The sequence below is a fragment of the Dermacentor albipictus genome, chromosome 1, assembly GCF_038994185.2.
Source record: "Dermacentor albipictus isolate Rhodes 1998 colony chromosome 1, USDA_Dalb.pri_finalv2, whole genome shotgun sequence".
Lineage (NCBI taxonomy): Eukaryota > Metazoa > Arthropoda > Arachnida > Ixodida > Ixodidae > Dermacentor > Dermacentor albipictus.
The window spans coordinates 389,716,538-389,737,680 of NC_091821.1; the positions used below are offsets into that span (position 1 = coordinate 389,716,538).

At 44.8% G+C, this 21,143-nt stretch overlaps 2 protein-coding genes across 8 annotated transcripts in view; one reads left to right on the top strand and one right to left on the bottom strand.

Annotated features, from left to right (window-relative positions):
• The window catches only part of LOC135914046 (uncharacterized), a 73,417-nt gene extending 52,431 nt beyond the window's left edge, over positions 1-20,986 (top strand). The window contains exon 3 of the mRNA XM_065446786.2: positions 18,649-20,986. Within this exon, the coding sequence (XP_065302858.2) occupies positions 18,649-20,439 (1,791 nt within the window). The 3' untranslated portion in view covers positions 20,440-20,986. The remainder of the gene's footprint in view (positions 1-18,648) is intronic.
• Positions 1-21,143, bottom strand: part of LOC135914055 (ornithine decarboxylase-like) — a 111,994-nt gene that overhangs the window by 34,204 nt on the left and 56,647 nt on the right. The window lies entirely within an intron of this gene.

Sequence of the window (21,143 nt, forward strand, 5' to 3'; positions counted from 1 at the left end):
ATCAGTCACGACAGCTTCGACACGAGCAACCACACCTAAGTTCAGCCGAATATGGGGCCCGACAGCTTCGCCGCGAAGACCCTCGCGTGCGAGCAGACAAAAATGAGAACCGGGAGCTTCGCCGTATATCATAACCGTCAACATAGACGTAATGGACGTGCTGGTCAATGGTGCGGTTAGGAACCTCGCCCACACTGAGGTAGACGAGTCGGGACTCGCAAACAGACTGGCTCAGGTTCGACTGTAATGCCACGGGAAGACTGGCACGGCTAAAGGCGGCACCGTTGCGCAGTTTACTAGGGAGCGCGGTCCGGCCCGAGTGGTCAGCAGCTATACAACGCGCGGTGACCAAAACGTTGCACCGTAACGTCTACATAACATGTCGCTACACGCAGTTTCTCGTGGTTCAGACTACTATAATAATGATTCATAAGTCTGAGGGTAGTACATATACTAGCCTTGTTTACGAATACAACAACCATCCTCGACCACTTCTCCGACCATAAGGGACACCTGCGTGTGTTTCAATTTATGTATGGAAACGAAACAGAGACTTTCAATAGACTTACCCACTGAAGTTACCGTGTTCAATCAGTTTACGATGGTCTCCCATGGAGACGCTCCTCCAGCTTTCGCTGAGCGTGCTGCGTGTGCCACAGAGGCTTGTGACTTTTATCACGGCCGAACAAGCGACTAGGCTTCACAGATGGACTCACATTCGGCTCGCAGCACCATTTATTGCTTATTTGTAAATTGTCTCAGTATCTGTGTTTCTCTTATCTACTTTCAACAAAATTAAATAGAAAAATAAAAAATACTGAGAGGTAACGGGGGCCCTCTCTGGAGTTAGATGAAGGGGATGGAAAACACGCTTCGGTTGGCTGTACCATGTGACGGTCGCATGTCACACAATTATTATAACTTCAGGCAGTGAGACAAGAGGAAATAATGGCAGAGGAACAAAGAAACGGGCGGAAACACACCTGTGTCTACATTACAACTTTCCACCTACGCCTGAAATACGTCATCAAAATTGGTATTCGTTTAGAGGGGTCAGCAAATCGCTATGTTCGTCTGTCCTGGAACTCCATGAGGCCTAACGGATATACAACCATGAGATCAGTAGAGTGTTAGCTTGGAAAGGTAATGATGTAGGTTATGTCACAGCAAAAACTATGACGTCCATAGGACATCCACGACATGCTTCTAAGCTAAGTCTGCTCCTAGTTTCTCTGCATCCTTAAGGCTTACAAAATTCTGAATGCGCATTTAACTCAGTGACGTTGATGAAGACGAGTAGCGTGCATTTGGGCCAGCATAGCAGGTTCAAGATTGATGCATGTGATTGTTTCCAGAGCAATTTTTATTCGCCAACGCCTGCGCTCCCTCTAGTGTAAGCTCACAGCTGACATCAGTGAGGATACGGCCCCAATAAACATTTGTTCGAGTGCCTTAAAGGTCTGCTATAGTGGGGAAAAAAATGAAAAAACACGTGTATTCAAGTTTTGTAAATGTACTGCATACTCCCGTTTACATTTCAAAAAAGGAAGTACCTATCATGCCTTGAGCACACATCTGCGTAATTATTCACCTTACTACGAAATTCGTTTGTAAAATTATAGGCTCCACAGGAATGACGCCAAAATCTGTGGGCGTATGTTTTGCCACTCTAATGGGACTCGATATTAATTTTGCTACCCGCTAAAGTTAGCGGTGTATTTTTGCCGGCAACTATTGTGTCTGTCTATAAACAGCAAAAAAAAATTACACCTCTCGGTACCCCTTTGGAGCTATTATTGTCTATCATGAAGTTGACAATCTCTTCTCTGTAGTAATGTTCGCCTTCAGAAAACGTGAGTTCATTACATAAGGCATGGCCGCTGCTACTCCTGCGCAGTTGTTGACAAACCATCTCAGCGTATTATACTCGCCGGAGATTGCCTTGCACAGCATAATTATTTCAAGACTTATTCTTCTGCTCTCATGCCATCGAAGGGGGAGAAATGCAGGAGCAAAAGAACATCCAATTAAATTGGGAGAGTGAACTATGCAGGCGTGATTGCGACACCTAAATTAAGAAGAATAAAGGGTACATGAAGCGCTATCACTCAAAACTACATTTTGATAGCGCCAAGTGTGCGAACACACACAAGCACATATGACTGCAGTCCTTGTTTTCACACGGGATGGGTGGTTTTACTTTTCTCACTCACTTACTTTCTTTGGCGTACCTACGTATGAAAAACAAAATGAAAACCATCAAGCAGCATATTTTGCATTCATTTTATTGAGGCTGCAATATGTTCGTAAAGGCAGCCTAAACATGTCTCTTCGAAATCAAATGTCTTTTTTTTATTTTTGTTCCGTAATCTCGCCGCATCTGACAGTGTGGTTTTCTTTTTCCTTTGTTTGGCTGGGTCTGTCAGAGGCCTCTCGCAAGTAATGACGATAGCAAGTAGGCAACCACTGCAACCACTGCAACCGCCACAACGACTGTGAGTGAATGATAAGGGAGCGCGAAAGGCTGTCTCTTTAGAACACAAAATTTTCCACGTCATTGAAGCGCTCCAGTTAGATGACAGTTTGACAAACACTCCATTAATTTATTAACACAAGAAAAAACAAGAGTTCTTTATTTGCATATTAATAAGGTTACAAATGGGGATTATACATACATACAGAGGGAGGTCCCATAGTCAACAGACTGTACAGGGGACCTCCCATTACAAGTGAGTAGGATATATAAATACAAAGCAGCTATATAAAAACACAAAAGACACCATATTAAGTTTTCTTTTGTTCCTTCATTCAAACAATATTGCTTGTGATGCTGTTGGTCGCTATTAATTCTCGTTTAGGTCACAAGCGCTAAGAGAGAGAAAAATTCACCGACGATTACGATACTTCCTAATGCGAGACTTGAGCGCACACCCCTATACGTGTTTTCATTCCGCAATATATTGGCTGGCACGAACAATCTGTTTCGCGTGGCATGTTGCAAATGAAGCGAAGCGTTGCGCTCAAGTATAATGATAGCGGCGAGAAGAGTAGGCGGTCGTCGACAATCTGATCTGAAGGTCAAGAGCGTCATCTTTCATGCAAGACTCGTCGAAAGTTCCAGTGTAATCAATGGTGCCGGCGTGTCTTCCAGAAAGTACTGCACAATTCGCATCGCGGGTACCATCACGCTGCAAATATCATTGCCAAATCTCGAATTCTCGTGCGGCATTCTGTCGTCCTACACACCCTTTCGCCATACTCCCCTTCTACCCTCTCTGCCTCATGATTTCATTGCAGCCTCCTCCTCAACATTCCTCCACGCGCTCTCTTCTTTCAACTCCCGCTGCGCTCCACGTTGACTTTCTCCACATTGACTTTCAACTTTCGTTGAAATGGGCGGCTAAATTTCACAAGTATCTGTACCTAAAAAGCGCGGACACAGAATGGAGGAAGAGGTCAAGAAAGTTGGCTGCCAAGTACCAGGTAATAGAAAGTTTAGACACGAGACCAGACGAAAAAGAAAGTGGGAGAAGGAGGGACATCGAATTGGATGCAAAGGATGAAAACGAAAAACACCGTGAAGGTTTTGTATGAAGCAAAACTTGTACAATGACACGAAAGGAAAAAAATTATATTATGGGGTTTTACGTGCCAAAACCACTTTCTGATTATGAGGCACGCCGTAGTGGAGGACTCCGGAAATTTCGACCACCTGGAGTTCTTTAATGTGCACCTATATCTAAGCGCACGGGTGTTTTCGCAATTCGTCCCCATCGAAATGCGGCCGCCGTGGCCGGGATTCAATCGCACGACCTCGTGCTCAGCAGGCCAACACCAGACCCGAAAGGAAGTGCCTTTCTATTTGAGGCTCGAGCTGGTTGCCTGAGGACAAAACATACCGCAGCAAATATTCGCAATAAAATGAGCCATGTGTATGCTGCAGAAAACATCCGGAGACCACTGAGCACATCCTAATGGCATGAGAAGGAATTCGCCCAGTGAGGCCAATGCGCAACGCACGTCTTCCAGAAGCAATTGGATTTAAGGTGGACGGAAGCATCAACCGGATAGGCAAGAGGGATTTAGAGTATAGGAAAAAAAAGCAGGCAAAATATTCATACGACCGGATCATGTACCGGCATAGGTAGCGGTACAAGGTATAGAAGTCTCGAGGGGGAAAAAAGAGGTTAAGAAGACGTATACAAACTGCTAGAATGTAAAGCATGTATAGCATACCTGATTAAATCAAGCAGGCTAGGTGACTATTTGTCACTGCATCTTCTCAAAGAGAACGCCAAAAATTTGGAGGACCCTTATGCTTCCCCTTTATGAGTGGAACGGGATATCATTCAAAGATCCCTGACTGCCTCTCAAGCTTCCCGGCAACTGGAGCGTATGTAACCGTAATGTCTACTGGGATACGTTGGCCACGAACGCTACGCACGAAAGCGGGCTGTGTGGTAGAAACGCGGCCTCTTGCTTGGGCCACGACGCCGGACTCTAGACGCCGTTGCGGGCACCGACGCCGAAGCCGGATTTTCTGCGACACGGGCTCCTTAACGCTCTCGCGTTAATAAATCATCGTCATCATCGTCTGGTTCTGTCGGCCGCCCGGCTCCTGTGAATCGTGCCCAAGCGTCACCCACGCGCTGGCTTCACACGCTCGCTCTAACGATCTCCAGATCTGCGAAGGAGTCCTGCCACACTTCGCTCCGTTTACAACGTGCCACACGTGACCGATTGTACGTGCCAGCCAATATATACCGAAATGAGAACACGCATTAAGCTGCGCTCAAATTTCGCATTAGGGAGTATCGTAATCACCTTAGGGAGTATCGTGATTATCGCATTTGTGCTCGTTTGGGCGGTCGTGTGTTTCTCACTATTTTCGGTTACGCTGTCATTTATGAAGCAAGTATTGTGCTTTGTTGTCTTACTCGGCATTTCGTGTGCAGCGATTTGTTTGTATGATGTTAACTTGTAGAGCAGCCTGTGGCGTAGCTAGGTTGTCTGGCACCCGGGGCCCATATGTCTTCTGTCACCCCCCACCCCCACCCTCGGGTGTAGTCTGGAAGGCGAGAATATAGACAATTTCCGGGCAGTGGGGGGTGGGGTGATATTTCAGCCCCAGCACAGCCGCCTTTGACGCCCCCCCCCCCCCCCATTCGCTTTCGTTCCCAGAGATCGCTATTCTAGCTGTTATACATGCTGTTTTATTTTCGGCACCAAATAGCACAGGGTGCTGCACTGATAACTTGTGATAGGTGCATTTGCACATCTGCTGTCAAACTGTAATGCAAGGTTTGGCAGCCAATACAGATAAAGCTTTAATTAGCGATTTTAGAAGCGGTATTGCATTTGCAAAATTCAAGCCTGACAGTCATATGTTGCCCAACAACAACTTCCCAAAAATCGTCGTAGGTACTACGGCGTGCAGTATTTTGTATCACCCTAGCCCTGAACCCAAACGAAAATTAAATTGCATGTCAGTGACGCTGATTTCCCCAACCTATCAGAAAACGCCACCTGATTCCTTGCTGCGCGGGCGCCAATGCTTTGACAATCACGAGTTCGCTTTATTCTTATCCATAAAGCCTTTCTTTATTTGCTGCTATTGGTAAACGTGGTAATCCAAGCTGCGGTACCGCCACAAGATTAGAAATGGAATAGAGCCCGCTCCGCGTCGATTCCTGGCGTCACCATGCAAAAAAACGAGAAGGCCACCATGAAGCCCGTGCCAGCGAGAGCTTGCGCTACTGTTGGTCTGCACTCGCAATGGAGAGGATAGAGAGATCGACGTCACTGGTGCGCTATTTCATATTTCTTTCGGTACTGCCATACTGGGCCGCCGGCAGTGCCAAAGTACTGCATGCTCTAGCACCCAGGATGATTTTGCCGACAGAAGTTTTTGTTGAGTTCATGATATGAATTTGGGTCCTCAATTCCCGAATTGCAATGTTTCCTCTATAATTACTAATTAAGCTGTTATAAAAATTATTAAATTAAATTAATCATCTGGCACATTTTTCTCGATACCGAATTCCTAGTTGTCACAAAGGGACATAACCTGATAGAATACCGGGGGACATTCTCACAAAATTCACCTTTTTGTAAAATTCCATGTAACTGAAACAGGACACTGTATTTGTGGCATGAAGTAACACAACAACAGGAGGAGGTGGAGGAGGAGGAAAAAAAGAAGGAAGAAAAGGAAGGAAGCTAAACCAGACGCACGTCCAGTTTGCTACCCTAAAAAGGGGAAAGTCTTTAAGGGAAGAAAAGAAAGGAGAAGGAGGGAAAAAGGTACTATCAGTGTGAATACGTGCGGATGTCCATCACTTCGCGCCTCTAATCAGTCACTGAGGCCAGTAAATTTCATGAAACTTAGCAGAGCCCGCGTCGCTTTGTGAGCCTGCGACGCGTGGTGCCATGGTCCAAGAATCTTACCGTCGTATTCAGAAATACATCTTGACTTGAAGCCCATGCTTGACTTGATATAAATGACGCCTGTTGCGAACGCGCCAAAGACACTCATTGCGTTTGTTTCGGTGCGTTCACGACAGGCGTCATTAAAATCAAGTCAAGCATGGGCTTCAAGTTAAGATGCATTTCTGAATACGGGGGTTAGTCTCTGAAAATGGTCTGCTATCTAATCGGTTGAGTATTGTTCGAAGAACGTCGCGTTCGATCTCATAGAAATTATAAAAACGCAACACGTTCCCGATCGTCTCTTCACATTTGCAAGAGTAACAAATCGGTATGTTGGTCATTCCAATAAAGAATTAGTAGGCTTTCGTAAAAGCCACCCCTAACCAGAAGCGGCACAGTAAAGTTGCATCGCGGCGAAAGTTCGATGGAATCTGCAACCTCAATGTAGGATCCAGCCGATGGAGACGGCCGTTAAAGATAATAGGAGTGTTCCACAAAGTTTCAGTCTTGGTTTGAGCAAGTAAACGACCCTTTCGCAGCGTCTGTCCTTGATAAGGGTGTAGGAAGTGTCTAGGTTTCTTTATGGACTGACCGGGTGGCATCATCAGCAAGGTCATTTCCGACGATGCCACAGTGCCCAGGAAGACATTCGAAGATAATGTCATGCCGTTTATGAGAGCTTGATGGAGAACCTCTCTGGTCTCAAACATCAGTTGTTCATGGGTCATGCGTCCTAAGGCTGACATCAAACTCTGAACGGCTGCCTTGGAGACCGATCCATTTTCGAGGTTTGGCTTGTGCGATTCAATTAAAAGCGGTACCCAGAGCGGCACGTTCTGTTGCCGTTGAGCTCGTTATATGGGACACCTTCAACGTATATATATATATATATATATATATATATATATATATATATATATATATATATATATATATATATATATATATATATATATATATATATATATATATATATATATATATATATATATATATATATATATATATATATATATATATATATTTTCATCCACTTTAATTTCCATTAATTTATCATTACTTTATTTCATTTATTAGGCACATGCAATTTCCCCTATGGTGTACTTGGTGTCAGTGTTTGTTGGCTTCTCATTATATGGCTAATAATTATCGGGTCCCTCGGTTAACCCCCTTTCTTCTCGTTTATCACATAACGAGGGTCTCGAATCCGGCAACATTGATGCCTTCAGGTAGCATATGTGGGTTTATTGACCAGTTGCCTTCACCCGAAAAGATCACGTTCTCGTGACGCCTGCGGCAAAAAAGACGTTCCACGTCCGCCGCCAAGGTCTGTGAGTGGGGGCGCTGGCTAACACTCCCAGGGTTCTACTAGTACACATAAATACCCAAGAAAGTGGATGGGGAAACGCCGCCGCGGTAGCTCAATTGGTAGAGCATCGCACGCGACATGCGAAGGTTGTGGGTTCGGTTCCCACCTGCGGCAAGTCGTTTTTTCATCCACTTTAATTTCCATTAATTTCTCATTACTTTATTTCATTTATTAAGCACATGCAATTTCCCCTATGGTGTACTTGGTGTCAGTGTTTGTTGGCTTCTCATTATATGTCTATCTATATATATATATATATATATATATATATATATATATGAGGGCCTTAAAGCGCACATTACCCAGTCATTATATTGCTGTTTTGCTAGTAGAAAGACATCAAGCCGTATTCTTCAAACTTGTTGCGACACATCAAGTCTACCTTCCGTCGGGCTTTGTCCAGCAGCAAGACCACTTACTCCTATGGTGCCTACGACAGTCAGAAGTACGCCTCATGATTTCGGGAATAACAAAGACCCGTCATGTGTGTGATTCCCGAAATCATGAGGCGTACTTCTGACTGTCGTAAGCACCATAGGAGTAAGTGGTCTTGCTGCTGGATAAAGCCCGACGGAAGGTAGACTTGATGTGTTCGCAACAAGTTTGAAGAATACGGCTTGATGTCTTTATTATTCAAAAGACAGCGCAATATAGCAGGGACAAAGACAGAGAAGACGACAGGACGAGCGCTAACGTCCTGTCGTCTTCTCTGTCTTTGTCCCTGCTATATTGCGCTGTCTTTTGAATAATGATGATACACGAACTAGCCCGGCTTTCTGCTTTGATTGATGTCTTTCTACTAGCAAAAGAGCAATATAATGACTGGGTAATCTGTGCTTTAAGGTTGTCAATTGTTATATATGTTAGAACCAAGTAGTTTCTAGTAAGCATGAGTGTTGCATGAGTCGAGGCGCATTATGATGGTCCAAGGCATGTTCGTAGAGGATGGCCTTGCAAACTGTTGAGGATAGGAACGTTCGTTTTACATATTTTCGCCAAAACCACGCAAGCTTTACCGTAAAGAGCCCAGAAACAGGGCTCTGTACAACTGCAGCATAGACCTACTGACATGCCCTAGGTTTTTCCGCTCAAGAACCTCAATAAATGTGCAATCGAAATTAGTCTCCGCTCCACGTAGATGCAGTGGGGGCTTCATGAAAGGTCCCTGTCAATAATTACACCTGAGAAGCGGTGACACTTTCGGTATTTCATACCCTGGCCATTGAAAGAAACACGGTACGGTGCCATGGGTTTGCGCATAAATGCGATTAACGTGCATCTTACTTTGGACACATTCAGGCATTGTTTGCGGAGATACGAACAAGTTTGGGTGGCTGCCCGCTGAATTATTGCGCGCGCTTGAAGACGAGTCCCCGCAGAAGGCCAAAGACAAATATTATCAGCGTATATTGGTAGTTGAATTGTCTTGGGTTATATTTCAGCAAGGCCAGCCATAGTTGGGATAAAGAGAATAGGGCTCGATACACCGCCCTGTGGGACGCCACCATGACAACAACAAGATGGCAAAGAGATGGTTAGCTATTACTAGGAGACAGTATTCTTATTCAACACCGCGAAACTGATACAAAACTAATACAAACTATACAAAACTGATAAATGGAACACTGTATACATACTGACGACGCACAAACCATGGTGGGACATGAGCGCACTGCACGAGCGCCCCGCACATGAACCGTCCGGCTAGCCTTTACGCCCAGTCAAGCCGGCATATGTGACAGACACATACAACCCCCCCCCTCCACCTGGCACCTAGCACCCGGGGCCCACGGCGCCCCCCCCCCTCCGTTACTATATTACTAAGAGCAGCTGAGTTTTTCATTCGAGAGCGCTTAGTGGAGGCCACCAATTTGCTCTTCAAGCTCATTGTCATGTCGCTATGGCTATGCGAGGCGCCTATTTAGGGACGTTGTAATTAAGGCATTAAGAGCAGTATCATGCTAAAAGTTAGAGACGAAATGTTGCTTTTGGGTGCTGGCATCGGGATCGGCCGTCATGCTTGAAACTAGCAAGTTTTGCAGGATGCGAAGAAAGGCGGGACTTGCTGTGTCTGCGCACGTTGCCTATATCTCCTGGACAGCCGTCATCGTGGTATTTCAATCTCCGTTTAGCAAGAATGTTGCAGACAAGAGAACTGACAAACTGAGTTTTTGTTAATGTTCCTTACCAGCACGGTAGCACATGAGATGAGAGAAAGTGCCCATCCTACTTCCTTGCCGTGGGCTATAGCGCACTCGTAGAGTATTAGCCCCGAGAACGAACACGAGCGGCGCTGCGAGCGCCGCTCGCGTGACGTCAGGGCAAGGACTCGCGCCTGTCGTCTGCTACAGTTCGGGCGTTGTCCGGGCGCTTTCTGCGGTGTTTTCGTTTGTTCGCCCTCGTTCTCTCTGCTTGTATACTTATGGTGGTCGTCTCAAATATATTTTTACGACGTCTTCCTTTGCGAACATTTATTCAAAGAGCTAATTTCTTAGACAACAATGCAGCTCTCGAAGGCAACGCTACAGTGCCAGCCGAAGCGACGCAGACCACCCCATCGTGGGTTTTTCATACGCGGATAGACAATCGCAAAAGCATAGCCTATAGGAATCCAGTTATGATACCATACCTCCCGCGGTGCAACAAGTATTTCAGAAAGCTGGCTATATATGAGTTCTACAGCAGTTACGTTGATTTTATGCCGCTAAAACAGGTTTGCTGACGACGAATAGTTCATGGTACAATATCGAATTTTTGCATTTCCTCACAGAAACGCTCGGCAGTAGCACGGGGACTTAATAATACTGGAGCTTAGATTCTACACGCCTCACTTGCTTCTTTAACTGCTTGTCAACATTAGGCGGTTCTTCACGTGTTTATTTTTTTAAGCGGCGGAAATTTGAAGTAAAGTTAATGAAGGCTTACGGCTATTTACAGAGTACAAATAGGAATGCACCAATATATATTCCCTTTTCCGTGCTACACGTTCAACTCACCTCTTTAGAGCGCGTTTGTTAATGATTAATAATGTATGCTATGTTCCTCTTTTTTGTCTATGTTACCAAGTGTATATCATTTATTTATTTCAATGCCGCAGTGTGTTTTGCATTGTTATTGTGGAAATATTTCACTGTCCTTTCATATATTGTATAACTGCAATTAACTATGTAAATACTCTACATGACGCGCCGTCGTGTTAGCAGCCATGAGCAATTCGTTTTTTTGGAGGCCTGTTTCAGAGGGGGATGAAAGTAGCAGCAAACTTTTTCATAAGAAATTCGCGCCTAACTATTTTTTTGCGCATTAATGAATGGCCATATTTGAATAGAACAACACACCAGAGTAATAGGAATCATGATGAGAGCTTCGCTGGGCAGTGTCTTTCTAAAATCAGATAACATGTTGACGCCAATTACCAAATTTTTCTTCCACGTAAAATGCAATGCCTCTCACAGCTAAATACTAAAGGAATGTTAAATGTTTAGCGAAGCATCATACACAACTTCGCGCGTTGAATTTGCAGATATTCTTTTTTTAGTCAAAATTTACCGATAGACACGGCGCATATATGCATTGCAAAACCTAGTAGACCCTTTAACGCTACTTAGCTTGCGATATCCAAGCCGCAAAGTTTCTCGACTCACACGCTTTTGAAGAAGAAACTGTGGTTAAGGTATGGCAGCTGAAAGAAGCCGACGTATTCTTCAATACGTACGGCTCGAGCCGCCCATGCCCCAAGCATACACGAAGGGAACGAGCGCGCGCGGCAGCCGAGCGAGCCGGAGCGAGCGGCGTCCTGGCCGTGACGTCACTCGCGAGAGGGCGCCACTCCTAATTCTCGGGGCTAATTGCGTGAACCACACCGTGCTGTTATCGCTTGCGATTCAGCTTCTTCGATTGTGTTTTGGCCCCTTTTATCCCACTTGACTGGTATTTCATGATCTTAAGAGGAACTTTGTGTCCAATATGAGACGGCCGAATTAAATTTTTTTCGGAGCCTCGAATGCTAGCAATATATTGCGCTGCTTCCAGCTTTGTTCTTGTTATAGTTTTTGTAGTTCGCGATCGGATACCGCATATACTCTATGTAACTCACTAATGGATATTGCATTCGTGAGTCGTGAATCCCCTTGGCGTAAAATATCCTGTTAGTCCAGATAGTCACTATTTTTTGCTGTTTGTGACTGGTGACGGTTTCTACTCTGCGCGGCCTTGGCGGCACTTAGTCGGCTGCCTACCGAGTTCGTGCGTGTGCCATGTGTACGCATGGAGTTTCGGAAGCACTCGCGTGGTTTGTTTTTTTTTTTATTTGTGCGCTATTCGTGTACTTCAAGCAACACGGCATCCACTGTTCTTGTCCCTTATGCAACAAAGTTTCCAAGCATACGTTAAGCAAGAGAAACCTCTATTTAGGCATTTAGGCATCTCCGCTCATTATGTAAGTTGACGGGTAAAAGAACATAGCATTTGCTGCTTAGAGTCCATGTAATATGGGTTATTTGCACAGCAATTTTAGCCATGTCATCGGGGAATTTATTTGCGCATGTTTAATTACATATATTGGCCCCTACCTGAAGGTTTCAATAGAAAATGTGATGACAAGGTGACAGAGTGCCAATAAATGCCGCAATATCGAACTAATGCTTGGTAACTTAGCGTGTTGTTTTGAATGGTAGTAAGCAGGGGACAGGTGGCATAAACTGTGATAAAAAACTGTGCTTTTAAAGGCACTATGTGCTTAATTCTTGCTCTATTGCAATATGCCAACTGAACGTTCTCATTCAGTCTATTGGCATCAACATAGTGGCCCCTGGTCAACGGGCGGGAGAATATGTTGATATACATTGGGGCATCTCCCCTCCTCCGCTTTAAAGGACATCCTCCAAATCGTTTAAGAAATGCAAGCAATCAGATTTCTAGCACAGGGAGGGTGAGTGAAGGCCGTTTACATTGTCATTACACAGTTGAACTGCTTACTATACTTAATGTGGAATCTGCATATTGTGTGCCCATTTCATTGAACAGCCTATTCGAAATAATTTCCGCAATACATTTTTATAGTCAGCATTAGTTATGTTTATTTTTATGATCTGGATACAGTGTTGTAGTTGCATATTTTGTGCTCATGCCCCTTTCATAAGTCATAAATTTTAGCATATCTTGCACATTGTAGCTTAAGTGTGCTGCGATATGTCTATAACAAGCGGCACAAATTTGAGTGTGAGGCCTGCCCGTTTATCTGGCAAGCACACCGAGAGGGAACACTTAAAGTTCAGTGCTACCAAGTGAAGAGTGAGCGCATACATGTGTCAGAGATGGTATGGGGCAAGTCGTTGTGGTGAAGCCACTGCATCTGGATTCAAAACATGTCAACTACCAGCGTAGTGCCAACTTTCGTGTCCACTTCGACGAAATGGGGCTCCAGTGCAAATATCTGGGCATACCTGTCGAGGGCAGCAAGTGTGTTTACATTCAAAACATTTCAAGTACCAACATGTACGTCAGTGCCATTGCCAGCGGAACGGTAGAATACAAAGTAGGGTGCTCCCAAGCTGTTCATCAATCGAACTCTGCCTGGACTGTGTGCCCGATATCATGGATGTGAAAGGGGGGCTGGGGTGAACTGTTAAATGATTTGCTTGGGGCTACATGTGTGAAAGCTTTTTGTCAGTCAGAGTGCTTTTTACAGCAAAGCTGTTAGCATTTAATTGGTCGGCATTACTGTGGCCGTGTCCGTTACCAAACATGTGTGCCAATTGCGGCAGCAGTGGAGGGCCAGAGGCAATGGCTCGTACCCGTGTAAGGCAGAGGCTTCACCAAAAGCGCACAGTGCATACATTCTTTGGAATCAGGGATACCGCATACTGAACAGCGTACCCCTCAATAAAGAACAAGCTCAAAACAAGCTTCCGAGCCACATAACTGATAAGGTGGGCCTGGTAAGAATGCGAAGCACGTAGCAGTATCCGCATACTTTTCCCGGTAGCGATTACTGCTGCGCAAGCTGCCGCGGCGATGGCAGCTTGTGACGTGGGAAGTGACGCCCCTAGCCTTTCGTATATGGAATAACCAGCCTAGCACCTGATTTCAGTGTTGTTGCAGCACCGCTGCGGGCGGCGGCGTGCTGTCAAAATTACCATCCCTCTAAAGCAGTAAAGCATTGCACACCCTCGCAGCAGTTGTAGCGGTGGTGTTAAACTGCTTCGCTGGACATCCACTTTCGCAGGGCCGGCATGGCAAGCCAATTTCCTTTTTCTTTACTTTAGGAGACTGTAGATGTGTGCAAAGCATGCTAATGCATTCATGGGTTTGCGAATGATTCATTACAACCTTATGCCTGTTTTTGCAAGACTGGTACATATGTGCCCTTTGTACAATGCTGTTTATATAAACCGAATCGTGTTTATTATGACCATTGCCCGTTGGTTACTGAAACGCAGCTTCCTGTGCATTCCAGTTAATTCCCAGGTGTACACAAATTTCTAATATTGAGGCTTGCACATTTATTTCTCGTGTACTAGTGTACTAATATTGTTTTAGTTATGTAGCGTTACCCTATCTCATCGTACTCTGCATTACAAGGGTGCTCACTTTTTACACAGATTTCCTTGTTTGAGTATTCTATACTGTCTTTGACTTGATTGTTGTTGTCTTTTAGCTTTTTGGTTATTTTAATCCTCTCACCATTACTACATTTGATGTATAGCACAGGCAACATTTTCAATTTTGACATGTTCCCGCTGTTAGATTTTTATCAGAGGATTGACTTTTAATGGCATGTGTCCTTATTTCTTATTGTGCTCTTTTCAAGCTTCTAGATTATTGATAACATTGCTTGCAGACAGCTACCGTGCGATTCAATGTCGTATTTTTATTCTGCTTCTTGGAGTTGCTGTGATATGAATTTCTAAATTACTCTAGTCTGTTCATCTGATAGCATGTGCCCTTTGCTGTGCAAAATAAGGAACTTTAGCACACTTAGCGGTGTTGCTGTTCGTCATTGTATCTGTACTTATGAATTTCGTTTATGCATGTTCTAGTCATTGTTGATGAATTTCTAGCTTATTCAGAATTGTTTCTGAGAGCTCTAGACATTCTTGATGTGCTCTTATTTCGATTTACCTTGCATTTCTCATATATTTTGCTCAGACCTTGCATAAGTGTTATATTTGCAATGAAGTGTTGCTTTGTGATAAGTTCATTTCAGGCGCTCTTGTCACAAAAGCCCTGGCCTGGCCGATTGTCAAGACGTGCCCATTTCTTAGCAGGATGTCATGCCCATTTTGGTTGTAAACATCGTCGCTGCAGACCAAAGTTGGCCCTGCGCATTCATTTTCGTGGACATGTTTCTTTTCAAGTGACTTGGTCGAGGATGCGTCGGCCCCTATTGGCAACAGTACTTGGCATTGCGCCAGGAGCTCAGTAGCACTAGACGCTGACGCTTCGACTCATTTGGAAACCGCGAAAACAAGCTTCAGACTATCGTAAACCTTTCAAGACTACTGCTAGACCAGCTTTTTGATAATGTCTTAAAAGCGTTTAGAAATAATATACGAAGAGCCCTGGCAAAGGTACTATTTGTGTCTTTTCTAATCCTATTTCAAGACCAGCCTTTCCACTACGTTTTGAAGAGCTGTTCTAGATCGTCTGAAAAAAGTTAAGCCGGACAATAGCAGACATATACGACGTTTCAACAACGTTGTCTTGCTCGTGTCTTCTTTAAACTCTTTGTATCGTCTCGCATAAACGCTATAAAAACGTTATGTATCTGTTTTGTGCTGCCTGGGTAGCGGCTACCTCTTCGTGCCGCCTCCCACAAATTAATAATTTTTTTTCTAATTTCTCGGGCATTGATTACGAAGAAGCATTTTCCAAGCGGCTTTTCTTTTTCTATAATCAGGCGTACACTCATCATTCCACCAACAAAACTGGTGCTTTTATCTTATGCCATGGCAAATTCACTTTGCTTCCGGAAACCCTCTAGAGCCGAACAAATCATTGTAGTGATTTGCTTGCCACTGGGATTGGCGAGTTTCGAAACGGCTGAATGCAAGTGAGTCGGAAATTTATTGTGGCTCACAAATATGCGTGGTTGCCATTTTCAAGATTTTATTGGACACATTATTTCGAATGATCCAGGAAGGTGGTCGCTTTTGATTGCTGTGTCAACCGCAAACAACGACGACACATTGAGGCCAGCGCTACGAAATATTAAATGTAACACCGAGTGAATTTGTCCTTTAGTGCGTGCCTCCTAATCAGATCGTGAATTTGGCACGTAAAACGCCATTATTTAATTTTAAACTGACCTTTAGCGAATGTTACATGTCCTATGTTCTGAGATGAAAGATCGACTATCAATAGTCCTCTTTCATAGTAGCTTACCGCACAATTCGGTTTTTAGCGTCTGCGACGCGTGATACGAATTTAAATCCTCTGCAGGCAATATTTGTACAAGCAGCCACAGCCCTATTAGTCAACGCGCACTTATTTGCACACCGATGGGAAAATAAGCATCGATAATTGAAAACGGATGATACCATTGGAGACAGAAATCTAATATACCAGACTTTAGTAGTCAGGGTCCATCATTTGACAATATATTTTTTTTTCCTATGACAAGCTTTACTTGAAACAAATATCACCAATCCACCACCTCGCGAATGTTGATCTCATCGGAAAGATCGAAAGCCTTCCAAATTAATTTTTTTCGCTAGTGAGAGCCAAGTTTCTTGCAAAAGTAAAACATCTGTATTTAGTTGACTAGATTGTGAAAACAAAACTATTGAAGCTGAGAATACTGAGCGAGAGTTCCACTGTCATACTTTTAATTACCCAGTGGTGTTCAACACATAGTCGAGTCGACTACCACCTTAAGGACACTTTATTCAATCGTAGGCGATGGAGAACTGTATATTCATTTTGTCCTATTGATCGCAGAAATTGGGGATCCCACGCGCTTCGGAAGCAAGAGCATCAAGTTGCATATCTATGAAGCTAAAGGAATGGGTTTGAGAGTAATGAGAGGGCTGGCGGAGTAGTGCCCATTGGATGGTCTGTATAGATGTAGAAACCGCGTCTACTTCGTCGCTAAGCATTTTAGGTGTGACGCTAGGTAGCGACGACTGTAGCTGTACGTTTCAGTGGATCTTCCACACATGTCTGGTCTGATGACCTAAACACTAGACCTACCCGTCTGAACGATCGCCTTAATGTGGTTGGACATGGTGTTAAGTTCCTTCTAAACAGCTTGTGAGTTCGCGAGTCTAAAGGAACCTCCATTGGTCGGCATGAGCATAACAGAAATATTGCTGACGCCACTGCGAAAAAATACGTCTAGAGGCCATTCATTAGGTGGCAGCGATGCTGACCAGGCGGATCGCACTTAGCTAGGGCGATTGGTCGACATCAGTGCCAGACGGCTGATGCGAGAAATGCAAACAAACTGTACTAAAGTAAGGTTAGTTAGAAACCTGAAACTTCCCGATATTTATCCAAAACACTACTGCAGGTCAATGTAGTTCGTTCCAAGTAGTTATAAAATATCCGTGAAAAACGCTTCCTCATCCTGAAAGTAATATAACATGTTGTAACGGCGTGACTATAACCTCCAAAGCAGGCGAAGAAGAAGATGGGCTCACGTGCAGGCAGCGTGAGGATAGAACACGCCAGTGCGCTCGACTTATCGGCTGCTCCCGAGATGCCGCTGCAGCATGGCTGGCCCGCCTTAATGGACTGTGGCTACGACAGCTACCTCTTCGCACCGCCTTGCCACAATGTATACTATAGAGATCGTAGTATCAGACTTTCTCTATATATAGGCACACGTTAAGTACGAGTATTAGTAATGTTAATTCCGCGACCGCTGACCCCTAAAAGGATGACATATTCACAACGAAACAAAAAATGTTGCCGTTTGGCTACAAGAAATGCTTCCGAAAAATTTAAAAAAATTGAATATACGAGTCGTACGACAACCAGAGTAGAACAATTGCTGCGTAGTGCAAATAACAACAATAGATACATTACTGAACAGCATGAAGAGCCCTCATAAACTCATTAACGAGAGAATAATAAGCAGAAAGCAAGGATGCAAGTTTCGCAATCAAAAGAAGAGTTCGAAGAATTTGCACACTTAAAAACCTTCTGTCTGTCTAAATGATTATTTTTAAGCACTCCAACAGTTGAGGCATTGTTCCATTACTTAATCAAGAGCTAGCTGATAGAGCAAAAAAAAGTATCATGCAAAACTTGTTCTCAGTGCGCCACTAAGCAGCAGTAGAGATGGTCTCACTTCTAACCACATATAGAGAGTCCTTTAAAAACCTTGTCACATAACCGTTATTATAATTACAAGAATTCAACAGGGAAAGCTCACCTTTAACCACCTAAAGAATCCTCTAAAAAACTTGTCACGTAACTGTTATTGTATGGGTACAAGAATTTAGCAAGGAAAGCTCACGTATTGAAAAACAGAGAGCAAGAACGATCAGCTCTATGTGACAAGGGCAATGATCGCCGTTGCCTCACCTATTCTGCTATATTAGAACAGTGCCGTGCCTGCCGTACCAGCCTCATTAGTCGCACCTTGTTGTCGTTATTGTCAATTTCAACATCTGGCAGGTACCCATGCGAGGGAATTAGCCAAGGTTTGCAATGGAAACGAAGCAAAAGAAGACGAAGTTAAGAAGGTAGTGATGTGTCGAATGTGCCGAAGGCTGGTTTCTCGAGCTACACTGCTGCTTATTTGGTCTACTTTCTTTCTGCTGGTTGTCTTCGACTTGTGGTTCGTGAAGTTCATGCCCACTCTAGCGAGTATGACTGTACTTTCCGTTGGCTACCTATTCCAGACACCCGGCTGCTCGTTCCCGCTCTACAACCCTTACCATTGGTCGGTCTCATATCAATGGGAGACAGTGAGTGCCACCGACGCCACGTACGAGGAGATGTGCTCAGCCCGCAACCGCACGGTGATCTTGCAGGAAGGGGGCAAGTTCAGCTTGGACTCAAACGGCCTTCTTCTAGCTTACAACGCTACAGTACAAAGTATTAAGTGTCACTACCGCGTAGTGTCCAGAGATGAAAACGCTAGTATACCGGACATAAAACCTGTTCTGGGCGCAGTCCGATCGTTGCCTTTCGGTGAACCGATTGACGCAGAGTACGTGCAAGTGTCGTGCGAAGATAGCGGGAAGCTGCTTTTCACCGAATACTTTCTAATTCCTCAGCCGAAGCAAGCAATGCAGGATGCTGACGAACCGCAGGCGGACGGGGCTCCAAATACCCGCCAAATGAGTGTGCTACTCCTCGGGATAGACTCAACCTCCAGGATAAACTTCAACCGCCTCATGAAGAAGACCCGCAAGTTCATCACTGAAGAACTAAATGCTTTCGAACTGCTTGGCTTAAACAAAGTCGGCGACAACTCGTTTCCCAACCAGCTTCCGCTTCTCTCAGGATTCGCTGGTCCCGACGTCGATAGCTTGTTCAAACGCTGCAGCTTTGATTCGTTTCCTCTCCTGTGGAATACGTTTAAGGGTGAGGGTTACACAACGCTGTTCCTCGAAGAAATGCCGTATTATGGTCTCTTCACCTTCCCAAATTACTTAGGATTTATCCGACCACCAACAGATTACTACCCTGAACCTGTCTTGCGAATGATGGACGAGAGAGGCGGCAGCGACCGTTTTTGCGTGGGTTCCCGCTTGAAGACGAAAGTCCTGATCAGATACCTGGCCGATGTGTTGAAGATGAACATCGACCGCAGCATGTTCTCGTACGTCTGGCTTTCCGACGTAACCCACAATAGCCTGAAAGGAATCGAGATCATAGACCAACCGCTCGAAGAATTTTTCAGGGAACTTTCAGACGCTGGCCTCTTCGAAAATACCGCAGTTCTTTTTCTCAGCGACCACGGAAACCGCATTGGTCCGTACAGAATGTCCGAGATTGGTCGACACGAAGACAAGACCCCCTTCTGTTTTATTATACTACCCAGGCGCTTTCTCGAAGAGTATCCGGAAGCGGTAGTTCAGTTGGAAGTCAACCAGCGGCGTCTGGTCACTCCCTACGACCTTCACGCTACGCTGCTCAGCTTATCCAAGCTGCCCGCGTTCAACCCGGAGCCAACAAACAAGGGCCTTAACCTGTTCACTGCAATACCACCGCAAAGGACGTGCGCGGACGCTTTCATAGCTACCGAGTTTTGCGCTTGCACGGATACCGCGGGTGAGACCCTGGACCCAGGAATCATGCTGTCGTTCTCCCGTTACGCCGTTTCCTACATCAACGCGCTGGCGACGCTCCACTTTCCGGGCAAGTGCGTCGAGTGGTACCTCGAGAGCGTGGACGAGGCGTCCGCTCTCGGTGGCCGCGTCGCCGGCAAGCTCCTGCTCCGCGTGCAGCTGACTGTAACGCCGACGGCGCACTTCGAAGTGTACGGGACGCTCCGCAACGCCTCTTCAGAGGACAAGCACGTGGACTTCGTTCTGAGGTTGGACAAGTACAGCAAGGAGACTACGTGTTTGCCCAAAAACGCCTGGCAAAAAGTCTGCATGTGCAAGCCGGAGTTGCTGAACATTTCGACGACGTTTCAGCCACCTGACTCGGCTAGTTTCGACGGCGTGGCTGGAAACGGATAGGAAGGTCTATAGGTGCTCCGAGTTCCGGCGTGATGCCCTCCTTTAGTAAGATAGTTGCACAATTTCTTTCCCCGGACAAATATATCGCTGGTTATTGAAATTTCTTGCAATATGTAAAGAATTTAGTTCCAGTTATGGGAAGCGGAATTAGCACAATGAATTTTACGTTTCGAAGGTATTTAAACCATTACCGAATTGCCTGGGCAGTCTGCTTATTGACCATTCGAGAGAACAAGAATTCAGACGTCGTAAACACTGTGGCTACTCAAGAAGCATTCTTCGATGGATGTCGACTGCGTTAAGACACCATCTCCTTGTCAAAGACGAAAGCGTAGAAATAAATACGTGCAATTCTAATTAAAACTTGTGTTTTTATTCAAGAAGGTAAAATGTCGCACTGATTGAAGCTTCATGACATGGAAGTAATTTACTGATAACCCGAGCCATTGCACAGATCACAGCGGGCAGCTGGCCCTGGTTCATATCCAAAATAATTTTAGATAGGCACAACAACAGAGCTTTCTATTGTGAAATGCCGCATAAGAAAACTGAACTTTAATATCTGTCGTCATTATATCGCCATTTTCTTTGTAATAAATTATATTTCTCGATCTGTTGCAAATTTTCGCTGTTTGGCGCTGCGTAAACAATGTATATTTTCTTATTTGTATGATCAATGTAAATGACGGTTGAACACGTCCAAC